The following is a 21,388-nucleotide window of genomic DNA, read 5'->3' as shown; positions in this document are numbered from 1 at the left end:
TAGCAAATGCCCTGCAATGTACATCCCACACATCCACCTGGGCTGCACAATTATGGGCCAAAATGATCATCACTATGATTCTGATTAAAATTGAGATCACAATTATTTAACACAATTATTCATTAATTTTATGGACAATTTTTTTCCCCTTAACATGTTGGACTTGCTATTTGGCTGACTGAAATTCTACCCACACATTCATCTACAGTACATTACTGCTGTGCTGGCTGCAACTTTTTGTGCATATTTTGTGCTTCCTACTTTGTTACACGTAATATTTGGAGAGACTGCAAGAGGGGCTGTGACGTAGATGAGAACTCTGTGGCCACACAGCCCAAGCTGCTGTACATAGCACATATCCACCAGCCCCCATACCACACACCATTTACTGTAGCACAGAGAATACAACCCCCATACAACCTTCCCCCTTCCCCCATACCACCCACTATAGGCAACACAATCCTGAGAGCATAATACAACTCCTGTACTACAGTGCTAAAGTACTGAAGTACTAAAGTATACCACTCACACACTGTATATGTTTGTACTGTGAGTGTGTGTGTGTGTGTGTGTGTGTGTGTGTGTGTGTGTGTGTGTGTGTGTGTGCACTGTGTGTGTGTAGTTGAGGACCTGATCCAGGTTAGGACTGAGTCAGCTCCAGGGTCAGGGTCACCCAGGGCCTGCTGGTTCAATGTGCTCCACATTCCATTAGCTAGTCCATTACTGTAGAGGTCAGCCTGACCTTGACCCCTGAACCCTCACCCCTGACCCTGGCTCTGCACAGCCTGCCTGCTTGGCATGCTGGCACTCACACACAAATAGAGCTCAGCGTATATAACAACAACTAAACAAGACGGCAAACGTAAACAAGAACATGAGTACATAACGTATATAACATGGCATGTGGGGCAGGACTTATGCATAGACTGATTCTCACACAGCGGAGTTCCTGCTCTGGATTCAGACCCAGATCAGCACAGTTGAGGGACGTGCTGCCCAAGAGTCAGAGAGAGCAGTGGGGCTGAGTGCTGCTGCTAGGGTTGATCTGAGATCTGCCATCTGCTATACCAACAAGCCTGGCTCCTTTGGAAGATTGTGGTGCCCTGTCGAACCAGGTACAAGGCTGGGTGGGGGGTGACTGCTCCATCTCATTGCTACACTCACAAATTCTCTCCTCTCTCTCTCTCTCTCCTCTCTCTCTCTCTCTCTCTCTCTTTCTCACCTCTCTCTTTCTCTTTCTCTCTCAGACTAACCATTTCCTGCCATTGCTGAATAACAACTGACCAGTGAATCACCAGGGAAAACATTGACAGGTTCCAGCGCTGCTGTCAGATTCAGCACAGTGACCTTATTCCAGCAGCGTAAAAAACGACATTGAGCGCCATCGTAAATAAGTCCCCTCCCCACCCCACCCCACGCCACAGTGACTCATACCTCCCCGCCCCACAGTCCCCACTATGTTAACTGCAGAAGGCTGCTGTGACCTTACCCAAATGCCCCTGCTAATACCGTACTGCTGCCACTCCCCCCCCCACCCCCCTCCCCCAACTCTGACTCCGACTCCAACTTCAGCTCTGTGGGATGATTGATGTACTGGATGTCAGGAGGAAGGCAGAGGCGTTTCAGGAAGAGGAGGAGCTTCAAATCTGACATCTGGGCTGGCAGGGTCGGGTAATGTATGGTGCATGGGTGAACTTGCCCCCAGAGCACGGGTCACCGCCATGACAACCCCAGACAGGGAGGCGGGGAGAAAGAGAAGGAGAGATGGAGAAAGAGGAAGAGAGAGAGAGAGATGAAGAAGGGGGAGAGATAAAGAGAGAGAGAGAGAGATGGAGAGGGAGAGGGAGAGAGATGAAGAAAGGGGAGAAACAGAAAAAGAGAGAAAGATGGAGAGGGGGAGAGAGAGAGAGAGGGAGAGAGAGAGAGAGAGGGAGAGGGAGAGAGGGGGAGCCTGCAAAGGGACAGAGAGCTGCCAGGGGAGAGGACACACAGCCACTCAACACAGGCAACACGGTCTCATGTGTTTCAGCTCCAGAGGATCAACATGGGACTTTGGTGCAATGAGAGAATATACTGAAGAAGATACACTCTCTCTCTCTGGCGCTCTGTCTCTCTCTCTCTCTGTCTCTCTCTCACACACGCACACACACGCACGCACACACACACACACACACATGCACACGCACAGACACTCAAACATGTACTCCTCAACCGATACACATGGATAGACAGACAGACCGATAGACATACAGATAGACAGATAGATCGATAGATCAATAGATAGACAGATAGATAGAGATAAAGGAAGGGAGAGATGCACAGTTCAGGAAATATTCTATGCAGCATCGTTACACGCACACGCACACATACACACACACACACACACACACACACAGTCTTTGAATACACAGAGCAGTCAGTGGAGATGTACTGGTTGCACGTCACACACCAGGAATCTTTATGCAGCAGCCGGGGAGAGCGAACGGAAGTGCTAAAAATAGCACGTTCACTATTAGAGGTGCGTGCTCGTCCCTCAACCGGACTCTGCCGCCGCCGCCGGGAGAGGTGACGCGGGGTGACACGCGTCGCGACGCTGTGTGTCAAACACACAACGGGTGGTACACATGAACGCGTGCGGTGCGCGGGCCATTCACAACGTACCGCACGCCGCGTATGATCTTATTTTCACTGACTACATCGTTAATCACACCGACCATCAATAAAGGCGACGCCGACGCGCGCTTCCCCAGCGAGAGTAGGAGAAGACAAGCGTCGTGTCGAGAGAGAACGGAATGGAGGAGACGTGCATGGCACACACACACACACACACACACACACACACACACACACACACACACACACACACACACACACACACACACACACACACACACACACACTCCTCGATGACGCCGCGCGGGTAGTCATTGTAACCCACAACACGACCTCGAGCGCACACCCACAGGATTCCCTCACGAACGGGGGAGACATGGACCCGAGCTACAGGATTCCGTTGGGGTGTCTTCCACGATTCTTTTCTTTCCTATTGCCATTTTCCACATCTTCAGTCCATCAACAGAGCTTTCTGACAGATAACGGATATCTTCCCTGAGAGTAAAAGAATCACATTCTGTATCCGATTCTCAAATTAATATTGATCCAATAACGTATAATCCAAGGATCAAATGACAAATGTCTGTAATAACAATAATAATACTGATAATAATAATACAAACAACCTCATAACTGTCCGATTAAACAAAGCAGAGCATGAAGCAACTACTTAGTATCACTTAAGCTACTTTGTGAAATTACATGAGGCTATACAGCCTTTTTAATACAATATATTATTCACTTTATGCATTACAACTGTGGTAAGTTACTTTCGTTTTTCAGAATCTGCAGGAAGCACTTATAAGCACCATGATGTTTTGTAGGCTGCGAAGCCAAAATCTCCATCCACCTCAGCAGAGAGGAAGCAGGTACGGCGAACCAGAGATCAGGTAGACTGTTTTCACTTACCCCCGACACAGAGTAGTGACATGTCTTGCAGTAGCTTTGAGAGGCGCAAGCTGTCCTCTACCGGCCCCCTGCCTCTCCTCTCCTCTCCTCTCCTCTCCGGAGTTGGGTAGCTGTAGGCTACGTGCTGAGATTTGATGGTGCTCACTTCAAAACCAATCCGTTTTCAAAGACAAGGGGATGAGGGGGGACAAAAGTCGTGTCCCTTCAAACCAGCTGAAGAGCATCTAAGTGGTTCCGTCCCGTAGGCTGCTCGACTCTCTCTCTATGTCTTTCTCTTCCGCAGGACGGTGTGCCTGTGCGTGTGTGTGTGTGTATGTGTAGCAGCCTCGCCTTAGCGCCCCGCTCGCCCGCGCTCAGCCATCTTGTTTCAGCACCAGTGCGGCGGGGACAGCTCAGCGCGTGACGTCACGCTGATGAGACGCAGCAGGAGCCACGAGCCATATCTGACCACTCGCCGCGGCAGCGGAGTTTCTTTCCCTCCCACACACACACTTTTTTTCTTGAAAGGAGCTCCCGGAAAACGCACGGAGAATAATAAACAGCCTCAGTCACAGCCAGGAAACCGATTCATTCAAGTCAGTCGAGTGACATTTAACAAACAAGCCACATTATGTTGGCCATCGGCACCTCATGAGAGAGAGAGACGCCATCAGAAAGGATGCTGAATTCCAAAAGATTAATTTAATATTGGGAAAATACACACTTCTCAGCTATTAACGAAATCCAAAATGGTAAAGCTGTAGTCTAGCAATTAGTACGAGTCAATGTGTCAATGGCTAGGGGAAGCTGGATCTTGAAAGGTGGCTGCTGCATTAAGTTATCAACCGGACCGGGCGTGTGTTGAACAACTAGAATAGCCCCTGTGTGCGTAGCTGATTAATGTTTCCCCTGTGCATAGGAATTGCGTAAAATGATCCATCAGCATCTATCGCCAATCACTGACAGCCTTACACGTGCGTTCTCTGGAGTTACAAAACCTCTGCGCCAGCTGCCTTCCATGAGCAAGTGGCCGGTGTGCGTATAGCTCGCGCCTCCCACCCGGTGGCAAACGAGCGGAGATGCGCCAGTCTCCCTGAATTCGCAAGTATTTAGACTGCTACCGTAATGCAGTAGCGACCCGGGCCCTTATTCACACACACACACACACACACACACACACACACACACACACACACACACACACACACACACACACACACACACACACACAGTGGCGGGCTAAAACTCCTTGAAGAGCAGGGGCGAAAAAGAGAGGGCACCTATGTCACTCACAACATGATTGTGGCCCCACACTCCCCCAGAAGGGTCAGAGCATTTGGTAATTCCATGAACCTTGAAGACATTTTGAAGAAATAACCCCTTAATTTATGACTTCTGGTAGGTTTTGTGAAAATAAATGGACATTGAAATGTACAAATATGACATAATCAACATATTTAAGGCATGTTGTGGGAAAAAATGATAAAGTGTGATTATCACATCACAGCATGACCTGTGTTGGCTGAGTTTAACTTACATATCACACATATAAGACATATCAGTCCTCCAGGATTTGAGAGAAAGACCCCTCAAATGACAAATGTGAGTTAATCTCTCCCTGATGAACTTTGATGCTTTGATGTTAAGGACTGCTTGCTTTGATGTTAAGGACACAGATCAAGTACAAGGCAAGCTACCGTGTGTTGTGATGCTAGCGGGGATAGGCCTACACCTTTCTGTGTCTCAGAGGTTGATGTGAGCAATGTCTTCAGGAAAGTCAATAGCAGAAAAGCTGCTGGTCCGGATGGCATTTCTAATAGAGTGTTGCAATCCTGTGCTACTCAGTTAGCCCCTGTGTTTACTTGCATCTTGATAGTTCCCACTTGCTTCAAACAGTCCACCATTGTTCCTGTGCCGAAGAACAAGAGTCCATCATGTTTAAATGACTACCACCCTGTGGCGCTGACGTCTACAGTGATGAAGTGTTTTGAGAGGCTGGTGAAAAATATGATCTGCTCATCCCTCCCTATAGCTCCTTTGACCCCCTCCAGTTTGCCTACAGAGCCAACAGGTCCAGAGAAGATGCCATCTCAAATCTCCTACACACCACTCTAACTCACCTGGAGGAGGGGAAGGGCAACTACAGTATGTGAGTGCTGTTCATTGACTTTATAGTTCAGCTTTCAATACCATAGTACCTCTCACTTTAAAGGAACACTTCACTGTTTTTTCATATTAAACTATGTTATTCCCTTAACCCTCATAGGGTCTTCGTTTTTTGGTTACACAGGGGTTCCTGCTGGGTCTGGTAGACCCATGGCATTTTGAGGTCTTTAATTCAACACATTGAAACCTTTTTTTGTTAAAATACTCAGCAGATGTTTACTTCAACCCATTTGCAAGTCATATAAACAACATTTGTTACATTTGTTCCCTTTACCTTTGTTAAATCACATGGTTATGCAGAGAAGTACTCGTTTTTGTTGCACAAATGCAACAAAATAAGGAAATGCATCATAAAACAGCCATAACTGGACAATTATCAACCAATGTACAAATTAAGGATCTTTTTCCATAACTATGAATTATTTATTAGAAATTGAACTTTCTCACTACATCTGCCATGATCCTCACATTCTGAAACTTCTTCCTCTGCATCATCTTCAAATCCCCCTGTCTCTTCCAGTATCAATTCTAAGGCAGTCTGAACTGAGAATCGCTTTGCCATCTTGTGTGGTATTCATTCCCGCAGGACAGATGGTGAAATGTGTGGGAATATGGGTGCAGATATTGTTGGGTACTCCAATTTTACAACAATCTTGCAACCTTGTGCGGGAACTTCTTAAGATGAAAACTGAAAACGGGTCCCACAGACCCGAAGACCCATAAGGAAAGGCAATAATTGATGAGTTGAAACAAGTGGCCTATCTAGTCATATTAGAGCAATTTAAAGCTAAACTTAACTTAATGAGTTATAATCAGTATTAATACAATTTGTTTTACTTTAAACTTTAAGGCAACAACTTAACTTACATTTTGTTTAGGTTGTACCACATGTGCAGAAAATATCAATATAAATGATGGGCGTATCATTTAAAATAATAAAAGTATTTATTATAAGCCTTTGGTTGGCTTATATATATATATTTTTTTTTTTTGTAATTCAAACAACCCAGTTTCTATTGCACTGCATCAATTTAATTGCAATTAAACAATTGTAACACTGACGGGCTCTGTCTAGAACAAATTAAGACACTGCTCTGTTTAAATCAGCAAAAATGTTTCTAATAAAATTAAATAGCATATTCGGGAATATTTAGCCTAGGCCTACTTTAACTACTGTAAAGGGTTAAAACCAAAGGACTTTTGGGTGGGTCAATGCAAAACGTTTTTAATGTCCGAAGCGCTCTGTTAAATTCATTTGAATTCCTCCTTCAACAATTCTAATTGTGGGCCTACATGTTTAGTAACATAGGAAAATACACTGTTGGATTTATAATAAATTAGTCTGTGCGCTTCCCTGACTTTACTGTAGCCTAGGCTAGCCTAGAATTTACACTTGGCTGCAATGCTCTTGTTAGCGATAGGGTGCATACTGCCGTCCGGTTGGCGAGGCGCGTCGGTTTGTTGTTATTTCACCCCGTTCGCCCCAGCCTGCTTCAAATCCAAGATGGCTGCGGGTGACAACAGCGGTCGCGCTCCTTGTCTGAACTTCTCCAGTCCCGGGCCCCTGGGCAATGTTCAGCCCAGCAACAGTCCTTACGCCATGGCTGCCAGCAACAACGGCGGGTCCAATGGGCCGGTCGGCGGGCCTCAGGGGGTGAACAGACGATCTAACCCACAACCGGGGCCTAACGGTGTTGAAGGCAGCGGTGTCGCAGCCGGAAATCCGCCGAATATGCAGAACTCTCTCCCGCTGCCTGCAGCACAGAGTGCCGCCATCTCCGGGCAGGGTGGCGGTGCGATGGCCGGTGCTGCCACGAACATGACGGGAGCAGCGTCAAATGCTGCTCTGGCGCCTCCAGCACCCCCATCACAATCCGCGGCGCTGTCGGCACCACCGGCGGCAGCTGCTGTTTTAGTCTACCGTGAGCCTGTGTACAACTGGCAGGCTACAAAAAGCACAGTGAAAGAGAGGTTTGCGTTCTTGTTCAACAACGAAGTGTTGAGCGACGTTCATTTTCTGGTGGGCAAAGGAATGGGAGTTCAGCGAATTCCTGCACATAGGTAACTCTTACTGAATTTTGAGAGCGAGGGTTATGTAGACTAGTCTACAACGATTGTGCTTTGTTCCCATGAAATTACAGTTGTTGTGTGTGGTCAAATGTGTTTGTTTATTATGTATACCTAGCTAGTTAGCGCAGTCGGCTAATATAGCCTAGCCATCAACACAGCTGGCAGCTGTGCGCTGGTGTTGTCGTTTTGCTCTGGCAGATAGCATGGTCTTGCAATATAAACAATACTTCCGTTTTGGTTAACTTAGCCTACAAGATGGTTTGCAGGAATATGCAGGTGTTTAGTCTTATCATTTAAAACAGGACATGACGTGTGGTAGTTCTGTAAAACAGTGCATAACATTTTGTTTGTCATTTGTCATTGTTGTACATGCTACATTAAAAACCATGCGAGAACATACGCTGATCACATTGCTGTGTGTTTCCAGATTTGTGTTGGCAGTGGGCAGCGCCGTATTCGATGCCATGTTCAACGGGGGCATGGCCACCACATCCACAGAGATCGAGCTTCCTGACGTGGAGCCTGCGGCCTTCCTAGCGCTGCTGAAGTAAGCACCACACCACTCGGACAATGACATGCATTCACGGTGGCGAGCTGTGCTGTGCGGTGTCGGCCCATTAAGTCAATGCTGCCTGGCAACTTGTGGACTGGATTCTATAGATTATCTGATTTTAAAACGTCCTATTGTTTTCGAAGAGGCATGGGAATGTATTTTTATTGTTATTATTATTATTATTTTGGCAGATGATCTGTGACATGTCTAAATGTGAGGTTGTTGTTGGATAAACAGGTAGTGCTTTAAATTCCACTAGTGTGAAAATGACCATTTCACTTGTTCAGCAGCAACAGCAGATAAACCAGTTGAAGAGACTGGAAAGATCAGTTGAGAGGAGAGTGGGGGTTTGTGACAACAATAGACTCAATTCTTTGGCTTTTGGCAGATCCGTGTGCAGAGCTAGACTATTTGTAAATGGAAAATACATTTGACTCTATTTGGTGATGAGGCCACTGTACCTGTAGCTGTGTTCTTCCCATGAATATGATTGAGTCCACTAAAGCTGGACTGTGTATTTGGCCAGATCCATCGCTGGTGGCCAGTGCCTTTCTGGAGTTGCCCTCAGTAACATACACATTGTGAATGTGAAACTAAAGCTGAAGATTAAAGGGGAGAGGGTGAGGGTCAGATGTTGTCTCCTCTGTTGAGGACAAGAGACCATTTGCACAGACAACAGTGGCTGTTTGGTGGAATTAGAACAGGATCCCCCTGCAGGCAGAAGCTATGGACTGGTAGCACTTTGCATATTCCCTGTGGCCTATTGCCTACAGAGCAGTTCGAATTCCTGCCCTTGCTCCCTGAGCTAACTTCAGAATCCATTTGACTGGTGGAGGTTTGTTTATGTGTGTGTGTTGGTTGGTGGACTTTTGTAGATCTGTGCGTTTGATAGGTGGAGGTTTGTATATCTGTGTGTTTGATTGGTGGATATTTGTAGATCTGCGTGTTGGGATGTGTAGCTCGTTGCGTGTGTACGGATGGGCATGTGTAAACCTGTAGCTTATGCGTGGGTCAGGGCTCCACACTAACAGGGGAGCTACATCAGGCGCGTCACTGAAGCGTACTGTTCGCGGAGCGTATGCTGCAGCAGTTAATAATCACTACAATCAAAGGAACAGCGGCACGTACATTCGAAATAAAATAGACCAGCCTTAAGAAATGGATTTTACGCATCCTGAATGGAACGCTTCAGTTACGAGCCTGGAGTCGCTCCCCTGTAACTCTTCACACGGGCTGCACTGGTGCGCCAGCTCCAGTTAGGAGCACCCAACATGTTCCACAGCACTGCAGTAGTCGTACCGGGTCAGGGGTCAGGGCTTCCAAAGGTAGAGCAGTAGAGACGGGTCTGCGCAGAACAGGTGTGTTTCGCCGTGTGTGTGTGTGTGTGTGTGTGTGTGTGTGTGTGTGTGTGTGTGTGTGTGTGTGTGTGTGTGTGTGTGTGTGTGTGTGTGTGTGTGTGTGTGTGTGTGTGTGTGTGTGTGTGTGTGTGTGTGTGTGGCGGTGTGTGTGTGTGTGTGTGTGTGTGTGTGTGTGTGTGTGTGTGTGTGTGTGTGTGTGTGTGTGTGTGTGTGTGTGTGTGTGTGTGTGTGTGTGTGTGTGTGTGTGTGTGTGTGTGGCGGTGGCTGTGTAGATGAATGTGTGGTTGTGTAGACTCGTGTGTGAGATTGTGGTTGTGTAGACTTTAGGGCTGCAGCTATCGATTCTTTTTGTAATCGATTAATCTAGCACTTTATCGATCGATTAATCGATGAATCTGATAAAAAAAAAAGTGTTTTTAAACAACCAAAACAAATCATGCATAACGAGGTATTCATTCCAAATCCAAAATATGGCTCCAAAACTAAACCCATTTAAGTGCCAGTGACAATAATTACAGTACAATACAGTTAAATCAACTTATTGCAAAACATGGATAACATGTAAAACTGTAAATACATACTTAAATAGTAAAGGCCAGGGTAGGTGTGGTCGGAGCGGTGTGAGGTTGATGGAATTAGCAACTCAGAAAAAGGATGAATGAGGATGGGTATTTATTTTTCCCAATTAAGGCCCAAAGGGCAAAAATAAAGAAATTGTAACAAAAGTAAAAATATCAAAATAAATACTTTTGCTAAACCAAATAAACTGACTTGACAGTCAAAACAATATGAATTCAATCAAGGCTCAACAATAACAATCAACTACACAGACTAATTGAACTAGTCAATAAAATAGCAGAGTATCGTAAGACTTACGTCTCAACAGCAAGCACCCCCCTATCAGACTGAACAAACCAGTTTAAATACTCCTGAACGCACCCCTCAAATTGGACCAAGCAATAGGCTATACGAAATCTCAGCAGGGGTGGTTGCAGACAATACATATAAATAAGCTTAGAACAGCCCAAAACAACATTCCAAAGAACTAGAAAATACAAGGAACTAGTAGGAACTAGGAATTACAATTCATTTACAATAACGAACTCCCAGGAAGTCCCAAAATGTTTTTTAAAAAGACGCATTCACTCCAGACTGAAGACGCGACACCGGGAGACTGGTGGACATCGGGTAGGACAAACACGTGACAACTTGATAGCCTAATGACGTGATAATTCTTTGAAACTAAATAAACGGAACATTTATGACGAGACGTTGTGTGATTATTTTAACAGACATAATGTGATTGAAGGGGTGAATGTTTTAAACTGTCGGGAGTTTTGATGTTAGGTGTATTAGCGTAGCCTACGCCTCGCCATGGTGTTTGATCATTTGTAGGCCTACATATAACAGCTACGGGAGAAACGGGGAAGGGTCTGATGAATGACTTGTATGACTGATAATTATAAACGGTAGAAGGATAAACGGGAAACATAGACACATTCAACAAACATATACATGCATTGCAACCCGACATAGACAACACACATAATGATGGCAGCTCACTGCCGTGACGGTGGCTACTCGCCCCGTCACACACCTCTGTCGCCATCGCGCCAGAGCTCTGCATCGCGCCAACTTAATTCAGAATGTATGACGCGCTGGTGTGCTTCCATAGGAATTTAACGAGGCTTCGAGGCAGATGTTTTGCCTCGAGGAATTTTCATAATCGAGTTACTCGAGTAACTCGACGAATCGTTGCAGCCCTAGTAGACTTGTATGTCATGCGTGTGTGTGGTTGTGTAGATCTGTATGTCGTGTGTGTGTGTGTGTGGTTGTGTAGATCTGTATGTCATGCGCGTGTGTGTATGTGTGTGTGTGCAGGTTCCTGTACTCGGATGAGGTGCAGATCGGCCCTGAGACGGTGATGACGACGCTCTACACGGCCAAGAAGTACGCCGTGCCCGCTCTGGAGGCACACTGCGTCGAGTTCCTCAAGAAGAACCTCCGCGCCGACAACGCCTTCATGCTCCTCACACAGGTGTGTGTGTGTGTGTGTGTGTGTTTGTGTGTGTCATATCTTACTGATGGTAGAGTGCGTTCACATGTGTGTGTGTGTGTGTACTATATCTTACTGATGGTAGAGTGCGATTACTTGTGTGCGTGTGTGAGAGAATGACTGTGACTATATGACGTTAAGGATAAGGTGTATCTCTATTGGCTTGTACATGACTGTAAGTGCATATGTGGGTGTGTGTAAGTGCATATGTGTGTGTAGTGTGAAGTTGTGATGTGAAGGTGATGGATGTCTGCTACTGAGAGGTTGTTAACCAGCCAAACTGGATTGTTTCCTGTTCTGCAGACCCTGCATGCTCTGTCATGTTTCTGATCTCTGATTGGTCCACTGCTCTGCTATGATTTGATTGGTTCCTGGAGCTCTTTTGAGTGGTGATGGTAACATAAGGCATAAGGGCTTTGCACACTAGACGTATGAGGGAAGTCTCTGTGATGAGGAACACAGAGTATGTACATACATAGCATACAGATCTGCATTCTGCAAAAGTGTGTGTGTTTGTGCCAGTCTTCTAAGCCTTGTTGTTGATGTATGAAAGATAGCCACCAGTGTGATGCACAGGTAGACACAGACATACGGTATATGTGTTTGTATGTGTTAATGTCTGAAGTGTATTTTTTTCTATTGTGTAGTTTATGTAATGTGTGTGTGTGTGTGTGTGTGTTGCAGGCGCGTCTGTTTGACGAGCCACAGCTGGCGAGTCTGTGTCTGGAGAACATTGACAAGAACACTGGAGATGCTCTAGCTGCTGAGGGCTTCACCGACATCGACCTGGGTAGATACGCACACAAACACACACAAACACACACACACACACACACACACACACACACACACACACACACACACACACACACACACACACACACACACACACACACACACACACACACACACACACACACACACACACACACACACACACACACACACACACCTGACCGACATTGACCTGGGTACATACAGACACACACACACACACCTGACCGACATTGACCTGGGTACATACACACACACACACACACACACACACACACACACACACACACACATAAACACACATAAACATACACACAGCTGACCGACATCGACCTGGGTACACACACACCACACACACATACCCACGCATACACACACACACACCTGACCAACATTGACCTGGGTACACACACACTCACGCATGCATATACACACACTCCTGACCTACATCAACCTGGGTACATACACACACACACACACACTCACGCATATAAAAACACATAACTGACATCAACCTGGGTATAGCACACACACACACACACACACACACACACACACACCTCATTGTCATGCACACCTCTCTCTCCTCCTACAGATACGCTGGTGGCGGTGCTGGAGAGGGACACTCTGGGCGTGCGCGAGGTGCGTCTGTTCAGCGCGGCGGTGCGGTGGGCCGAGGCCGAAGCTCATCGCCAGCAGCTGCAGCCCACGCCCGAGAACAAGCGCCGCGTGCTGGGCAAAGCCCTCACACTCATCCGCTTCCCCCTCATGACCATAGAGGAGTTTGCAGCAGGTACACACACACACACACACACACACACACACGCCCGAGAACAAGCGCGCTGTTTCGAGGCTTGTTTTTTTTTTAAATGTTTTTTAAATCGTTCCAACTGTTAGGTTGTAAACAGAACGAACACTAAAAATAGATGTGAACATAGTGAAATGACACAGCACACAGAATGATAATTTGATTGTTGAACACACTCCGAGGAGACATCTCTAATTTTGACATCTCAATCTTTGAAATTGTGACGCCTTTAACACACACACACACACACACACACACACACACACACACCTAGAGAACAACCACATTTGCAGGTCTAGCCATGGATGAATATTAATAGATTTTGCTCAGAAATGCCTTTGAATGTGAGTCTTTCCATTTCTACTTTAAAAAGTGCAGACATTTTGAACATGAGTATAACAGTGTTTTCTGTGTGTGTGTGTGTGTGTGTGTGTGTGTGTGTGTGTGTGTGTGTGTGTGTGTGTGTGTGTGTGTGTGTGTGTGTGTGTGTGTGTGTGTGTGTGTGTGTGTGTGTGTGTGTGTGTGTGTGTGTGTGTGTGTGTGTGTGTGTGTCAGGCCCAGCCCAGTCGGGGATCCTGATGGACCGTGAGGTGGTGAGTCTGTTCCTGCACTTCACGGTGAACCCCAAGCCTCGGGTGGAGTTCATCGACCGACCCCGCTGCTGCCTCAGGGGTAAAGAGTGCAGCATCACACGCTTCTCCCAGGTGGAGAGTAGATGGGGCTACAGCGGCACCAGCGACCGCATCAGGTACACACACACACACACACACACACACACACACGTGCATAAATCATACACTTACTCATACTCTAAACAAAATAAAGTGTATGCTGCCATTCCCCCTAACATCCTTCAATGTTTTGTCCATCTTTCACTCTGTTTTACTCCCTCTCTCTCTCCCTCCATCTCTCTCCCTCTCTCCCTCTCTCTCTGTCAGGTTCTCGGTGAACAGGAGGATATTTGTGGTTGGCTTTGGGCTCTATGGCTCCATCCACGGCCCCACAGACTACCAGGTCAACATCCAGGTAAGCTCATTTGACATCAGATGTGTTTCTACAGGACACACACACACACACACACACACACACACACACACACACACATATTGTAAACTCCTGTTCCTCTGTTCCAGATCATCCACACGGACAGTAACACGGTTCTGGGTCAGAACGACACTGGCTTCAGCTGTGACGGGTCGGCCAACACCTTCAGGGTCATGTTCAAGGAGCCGGTGGAGATCCTGCCCAACGTCAACTACACAGCCTGTGCCACACTCAAGGTACCACTGAGAACACACACACACACACACACACACTCACACACACATACAGTAGGGGTGTCACGATTTCAAATCGATTGAAATTACATCACAATCTCAAATTTCGAACTCAAAACTTCGAACCTCGAAAGGTAGAATCAACGATGTAGCCAGTCTAGCCACACCCCCAATGTCCCATCCAGAATGTCCAGGACTAGAGTCCAAGATGCAAACACAAACACCCGTGTTGAACTGTGGCGTCAACACTCCTCTAACCTAGGCTGGAGCCAAGAAAAAAAACACATCAGCCAAACTTTAAGCTCCTCTTGCTACTAGGGCTGAACGATTATGGAAAATAATCTAATTGCGATTTTTCTTGCCAATATTGCGATTGCGATGCGATATGCCATTATTTTTTAAGGTGTTTGTGAATTTTTCAACAAAAACAAGCAGTAAATCATATAGTATGGGCAATAGGCTATATAAGATTAAAAATAAACTCTTATTTTCTGGAAGTCATACCTCTGTTATGATGACAGGTGATGCATGAATTGATGGATGACATTTTTTTTAACTAGCTACTTCAATCACAATAGTAGGCCTATATTTTGAACTTTCAACCTTGTAGGCCTACATATCAGAACATAAAACACTAGTACAAGGAAGCCTGGTGTAGGCCTAAAGATTAAAATGAAAGTCAGTAACAAGTCACACAAACAAAAGTGCAGATTGCAAAAATATGAAAATATTATAGCCTAAATCTTATTACGCAGTTTTTCAGATATTTCACTTTAATGAACGATATGTTCTGCATACAGAAATTCCTGATATTCATGGCTGCACAGCACACTGCACTGACTATTCCAACTCCGTCCCTTTAATTCAGTCTGGTTGAAGCCTCAAAATATTGTAAACAAAGTAGCATAGTTGGCTATCTTATCATAGTCTACTGGTTGGACGGGTCAGTTTCCCCACGTCTGTCTCAAGGTAGATAAATACTTTTTTCTCCTTGGGATAAGCCCTTTTGAGTCTTGAAGTTGGAAAACATCTGTATTGAGATGATCAGTCAATTTGAACGCAAGAGTTTTAGATGTCTGCAGCATGCTAATAATGATGCTAACCGGATTTTATATATAATTTAGCTAATCGTCTTCTATGCGTCATTGCTTTCACGATTGTGAATGTTTTATTTGGATTGAATGTGCATGTCGAGGGGCGGGTGTCCATTAAGCGCGCACGACAGAGAGAGAGAGAGAGAGAGAGAGAGAAAGAGAGAAAGCGGGCCAAGGAGAGGGGTTTGAATCTATACCGTTTGGTGAATTTGCACGCATAGTCTACAATGAAAACTTGCGAAAGACATTCATGCTTTCACCCGAGCAGCGCAGGTGCACCAGTGCAACCTAGAATTTGTTTCAGTCGCACTCTTAAAAATGTTGGTTCAATGGTTCTATCGAGCAGCTTGCCGAGTTCACTCTCTGATAGACTGTTTCAAATATTTGCTACTTTACGCTCTCATGTCACGTGACCAGAGGGTAATCGCCATGGTAATCGCAGCCTTTGCGGTTAGAAAATTGCACTTCATCATATTGCGATATTATCGCAAATGCAATATATCGTTCAGCCCTACTTGCTACTCTGAAATCTAGTTACAGTCCAAAATTACTTTAAGACGTAAAATAAACTTTGAGAAGTGCATATTATTGGATGAGCACTAACTCTTTGGAGTGTGCTGAAACAATCTAGTCGTCATTCTGTGTTCATTTCACAGCTATGTTTTTTCTGTTTACAACTTCACGGTTGGAACGGCTTCAAAATAAAAAGCGATTTCAAAATAAAAGCCCGTAAATAGAATAGGAAAAGGGCAAACAAATTTAACCAACATAAGGAATGCATTAATTATAATATTGAAAAAATCTAATCGAATCGTGACTTAAAAATCGAAAATGAAATCGAATAGAGGAATTGGAGAATCGTGACACCCCTAACACACTAGGGGTGGCACGGTTCACAAAATCTACGGTTCGGTTCGTATCACGGTTTAGGGTCACGGTTTTCGGTTCGGTGCGGTTCTTGTTGTTATTTTTTCTTTTACTCTTTAACACTCCAGAAACATATTTCAGCACATAGCTTAATCATCCACAATTAGGCTAGAGTATTTAGAGAATAGTTAGCCTATCATGTAATAATGCACAAACTGAATTTGACTTCACATAAAGCACATTATTGTCTGAGGAAACTTTAAGCTTCAGTTGAGATTTTGATAAAGCAAGAGGGAAGACATTGATGATTTCAACAATCTTATCATTTATTTGGCAGGGATGGTGCACCAGCACAAAATGTAGGTCGTCCACCCATATTTTTCATTGCATCGCCTTTTTATCGCTCCTTTCATATAGTGTGAATGATTTTTTAACAAGATGTAAAGCTTGTCTTTATTTGAAACACACACATTATGTCATTATTTATTCATTCTATAGGGAGGGAAAGTGAAAACCAGCGCCCCAAGTGGTTGCGTTCCTATCGAAGAGCAGCTCCAATGTTAAGTCCCATAGACCGACTTTAAAAAAAAATACTACGCAGCTATACCAGCGATCTTATCCACCAAAAATATTTTTCAGTCTTCATACTGTAATAATCTACTAACAGTGAAAATATCAGACCCTATTTCGCCTTAATTAAAAAAAACGTAATTGCTCGTTTCATTTCATAAATGGACTACAACTTCAAGTGACGTGACACCCTTCCACGACGTTACTCGCCTAGCATGGTTTGTTTATTAGCCTGTTAGCTAGTTGGTTAGTTAGTAGACAATCACACTTACTGCCAGCTCTTGTGTGAGTAGGAGCACAACACAAGTTATCCCAACATAAAGGTAATTACCACGCGGTTTACATCGCTCTCTGTTATTACAAAAATATGTAAAGCCAGTTAAGCAAATTGCCGTTTTGATCAGTTGGAGATGAAGCGCCCAAACTGGTGACGTCAAATGCTACTGTAGCTAGTACTGTAGTTCCTTATCACCATGTTACAAACAAACTCAAAACAATTAAACTGATCCTAAAAAATAAAGTATGACCACTAGAAGCAATAGAGCTGACATAAATGAATAGCATATTGAAGGCATTTAACTAAGTTCCCATCATGGGCCGAGATATATTTTTTCTAAAAGAAAATCCCATCCCCTCCCGCTAGCCTCTAGGAACGCAACCACTAGATGGCGATGAGATTACTTTCCCTCCCTATATACTGACATGTCTGATATTCATAACAGCAAACTTTATGCAGATTATAGCCTACTATTCATTATAACTCCACCTCTTAAATTCAGCTGTCTGGCTGAAGCCTCAAAATATTGTAAACAAAGTAGCAGGCTAAGCTCATCATACTCTACTGGTTGGACTGTTCAGTTTCCCCACATGTGTTTTAGTTTCAAGGTAAGCTAATACTTTTTCTCCTTGGGACCGGCCCTTTTAAGCCTTGGAGTTGAAAACATTGGTATTGAGATGGTCAGTCAACTTGAATGCAAGAGATTTTAGCAAATGTCTGATGCTAACCGTTTTTAACAGTAATTTAGCTAATCGTCTTCTGTGCGTCATTGCGTTCACGATTGTGAATGTTCTATTTGGATTAATGTGCATGTCGAGGGCGGGTGTCCATTGAGCGCGCACGAGAGCGGGCCAAGGAGAATGAGTTTACTTCTACTGTTTGGTAAAGTTGCACGCATAGTCTACAGTTGCGGAAGAACATGCTTCCACCCGAGCAGGGTCAGGTGCATCAGTGTGACCACGCTAGGGATGATCTCTTGCAATTGCCATTTCTAAAACCTTGCGCGCAGCACTCAAAACTCCATACTCCTACTCTCGCACGTAAGGGAAACACATCGTCACATATGTGAATCAATTGCGCATGCCATAACTAGCCTGAACCGTAGGACCGTACGACGAAAACACACTCCGAACCGTGACATGCGAACCGCACGGTTCGGAGCATTTTTCAAAAACCGTGCCACCCCTTTAACACACACACACACACACACACAAATGATGGAAAGGGAGAGACAGAACGTGCCAATGTCTATCTTTGAGATCTTTAAATCTGATACCGATTCTAGAGGGTTAATCTATATGCTTTATGGAATAGTATTGTGTTGTTGATTTTTGTAAATGCTTTATGGATAGCATTGTGTATGGTATAGCGTTGTGTATAGTATTAGTGTTTTGCATGGTTTTGTGATATAGAGGTGAGTATTGTGGCATAGCGTTGTGTGTGATCTAGCCTTGTGTTTTGTGGCATAGAGTTGTGTTGTGTATTGTGGTATAGCATTGTGCACTGTCTTATAGCGATGTGTATGTAAGGGGAAATGGCCGCCAAGGTGTTCCGATATACGTAATTAAGGGACAAGGCGGAGACGTGGAGTGGGGTTTCTTCCACCAAGTGTATTGGTGGGTTGTTAGCTCGTTTACAGTTGATTCCATTGTTGCAAAGTCGGCTTCCCAGTTCAAATGTTGTTTACTATGGTTGTTAAAAACACCTTTCAAAAGAGCATTGATTATGGATGAGCTGGTTTACTAAATGTTTGGATCAAATACTTGGCATGACTTTTACTTCCTGTCTGCCTCTGATAGCGTTGTGTATGGTATAGCGTTGTGGATGGTTACGGTAATCTTTTCCTTCCTTTCAGGGCCCAGACTCTCACTACGGCACTAAAGGGTCGCGAAAGGTCACCCACGAGTCATCTGCCACCGGTGCCAAGACCTGCTTCACCTTCGGCTACGCCGCCGGCAATAATAACGGCACCTCAGTGGAGGACGGACAGATCCCCGAGGTCATCTTCTACACGTAGTGACCTTTGACCTTAGAGAAGCCATCACCCCCCCCCCTGGGGTCAGAGAGGTCACTGTGTGGCGAGGAGGCCATGACACTCGTACTGCTCAGTTTGTTTGTTTGTTTGTTTTTGGTTTCTGCACTTGGGGAACTTTGATTACCACCAGCCCTCACAGCACAGAAGAGGATTATATTTACCTGAGAAATGGTGTGTGTGTATGTGCGCGCGCGTGTGTGTGTGTGTGCGCGCGTGTTTATGTTTGTGTGTGTGTGTGCGTGCGCGTGCGTGTGTGTGCGTCTCTCTCTTTCTTTCTTTCTGTCTGTCTTTGGTTCTCTGATTGTTGGCACAGATTGGTGTAATGTTACTGGTATTTCTGCGGTGTGGTCTCCACCTTGGAACAATAACCGAACTGCAGGGGAATTCTGATTCCATACTAAATGAGTGGAAAAAGCAACAGAAGGATAAATGTCATTTGGAACGAATGAACCCTCTGTTTGACATATGAATGAATTTTTATTTTGATTGAGTGAGTGATGTTTTTCCAAACTTTTTTAATGAATGAAAGAAGAATAGATGAAAGAGAGAATCATGATTCTGATGAAATAAGAATGAGAGAGAACACAAATGAATCTCCATGTTCCAAGGAGTAGAGCACTAACAGGGTGAGTTCTGGAATGTCAGAGATCCGATCTGGAATGTTCTGATCTGGAATCCAGAGTGGACACACAGAACTCCTAAAGGATGGACAATCACAGATGATTGACTGACAGACAGACCAACCTTTTGGGTGCTTTGGGGATTGCTGGTTTTGAATATAGCAGCCACCACAGACAACAGAGCGATAGCCTCAATCTCAGCCCCTCATTGGCTCAAACAGATGTCTGTCTCAATCTCAGCCCCTCATTGGCTCAAACAGATGTCTGTCTCAATCTCAGCCCCTCATTGGCTCAAATGGGAGATCTTTCCCTTGCTTGCCCCGTCGGCTTGACCTTTCACCTTCTGTGAGACTTAGTGCCAAGTGCCAATACCTCTATTCGTGGAGTGCGCCTTCTGGAACCCTCTCCCTTGCCTACAGGGAATACGCTGACCTGCAGTGCATCCACCACCTAAGAGTGTGGAAGTACACTGAGATATGGATAGCGTTGTTCCCGCTAACATACACAATTTATATCCCTGATGAACCTATTCAAGGACAGGCAAATGCATTTTCACACACACACACACACACACACACACACACACACACACACACACACACACACACACACAGACAGAGGATGACATGGTGCTCCTTTCTAAGTACCAGCCATTCGGTCTCTCATCAGACACACAGCACAAGTCCAAAGGGACTGGTCCTTTCAGACCTCCTGATGCTCAGCAGGCTGGATTGGCTCAGCTGGTGCCAGTTCAGTGTCAGTGTGGCTCTGGTTCTGGTTCTGGCTGGTCTGGGACGGGTCTTCATCTGGGGATGTGAAGCCAGCGTTGGGACTTGGACGTCCTCCTGGGTGGACAGACTTTGTGACGTGTGTACATTATTGTCCAGTGATCCATTAACATGCCTTGGTGCACAGGGTGAGGGGTTTAACAAGCAGTTCTATTGAAGAGAAGTACTTTAAGTAGAGCAGGGGGAGAATTGCAATATCACTAACAGGGCCGTTACCATGGCATCATTGTGTGGTGACTATTATGGGCTTGGATCAGGGCACTTGTAGGCCATATGTGTGTAAGGGTTTGGGGTTGGTCATCTGTAAAGAGATGCCCATATATGTGTGTAAGGGTTTGGGGTTGGTCATCTGTAAAGAGATGCTTGTTCCTCCTGAACAAGCAGGCACTCCGTGGGCTCTTTGGTCAGGCTGGACGTGCATCTGATTCGGACATAGAACTGATGCTGCCCATGATTCCCTGCTTGATTGGATTGGACCACGGAAAGATGACTCTAATGTTCATCAGATGAAAAACAAATAAAAGCAATAACATGAAAAGTGAAATCTGTAATTGAAATAAAAGCCTTTCCGACA

At 45.2% G+C, this 21,388-nt stretch overlaps 2 protein-coding genes across 2 annotated transcripts in view; one reads left to right on the top strand and one right to left on the bottom strand.

Annotated features, from left to right (window-relative positions):
* LOC134098113 (protein unc-13 homolog A-like) overlaps positions 1–2,991 on the bottom strand; it is a 70,747-nt gene extending 67,756 nt beyond the window's left edge. Inside the window, exons 1-2 of the mRNA XM_062551073.1 lie at positions 2,964–2,991; positions 2,450–2,593 (exon numbers count right to left, since the gene is read on the bottom strand). Coding sequence (XP_062407057.1) covers positions 2,450–2,593; positions 2,964–2,991 — 172 coding nt within the window. The remainder of the gene's footprint in view (positions 1–2,449; positions 2,594–2,963) is intronic.
* Positions 2,992–7,054: 4,063 nt separating this feature from the next.
* Positions 7,055–21,388, top strand: LOC134063547 (BTB/POZ domain-containing protein 2). The gene is made up of 9 exons (XM_062519106.1): positions 7,055–7,728; positions 8,165–8,284; positions 11,530–11,686; positions 12,389–12,494; positions 13,074–13,271; positions 13,842–14,034; positions 14,225–14,312; positions 14,420–14,566; positions 19,227–21,388. Exons 1-9 carry the CDS (start codon positions 7,070–7,072, stop codon positions 19,386–19,388), a joined length of 1,830 nt encoding a protein of 609 aa, XP_062375090.1. The 5' UTR covers positions 7,055–7,069; the 3' UTR covers positions 19,389–21,388.

Source organism: Sardina pilchardus, chromosome 2 (assembly GCF_963854185.1).
Source record: "Sardina pilchardus chromosome 2, fSarPil1.1, whole genome shotgun sequence".
Lineage (NCBI taxonomy): Eukaryota > Metazoa > Chordata > Actinopteri > Clupeiformes > Clupeidae > Sardina > Sardina pilchardus.
Note: the sequence above shows the minus strand (reverse complement) of the source record. Positions and strands in the feature narration are given on the sequence as shown.

Bases quoted from the DNA above. Each gene is read 5' to 3' on its own strand.
- LOC134063547 (XM_062519106.1), top strand. From the start codon at position 7,070: ATGCTCTTGTTAGCGATAGGGTGCATACTGCCGTCCGGTTGGCGAGGC. The intron at 11,687-12,388 runs GTGTGTGTGTGT...TGTGTGTTGCAG, and splicing joins CCTTCATGCTCCTCACACAG to GCGCGTCTGTTTGACGAGCC. The intron at 14,313-14,419 runs GTAAGCTCATTT...CCTCTGTTCCAG, and splicing joins ACTACCAGGTCAACATCCAG to ATCATCCACACGGACAGTAA.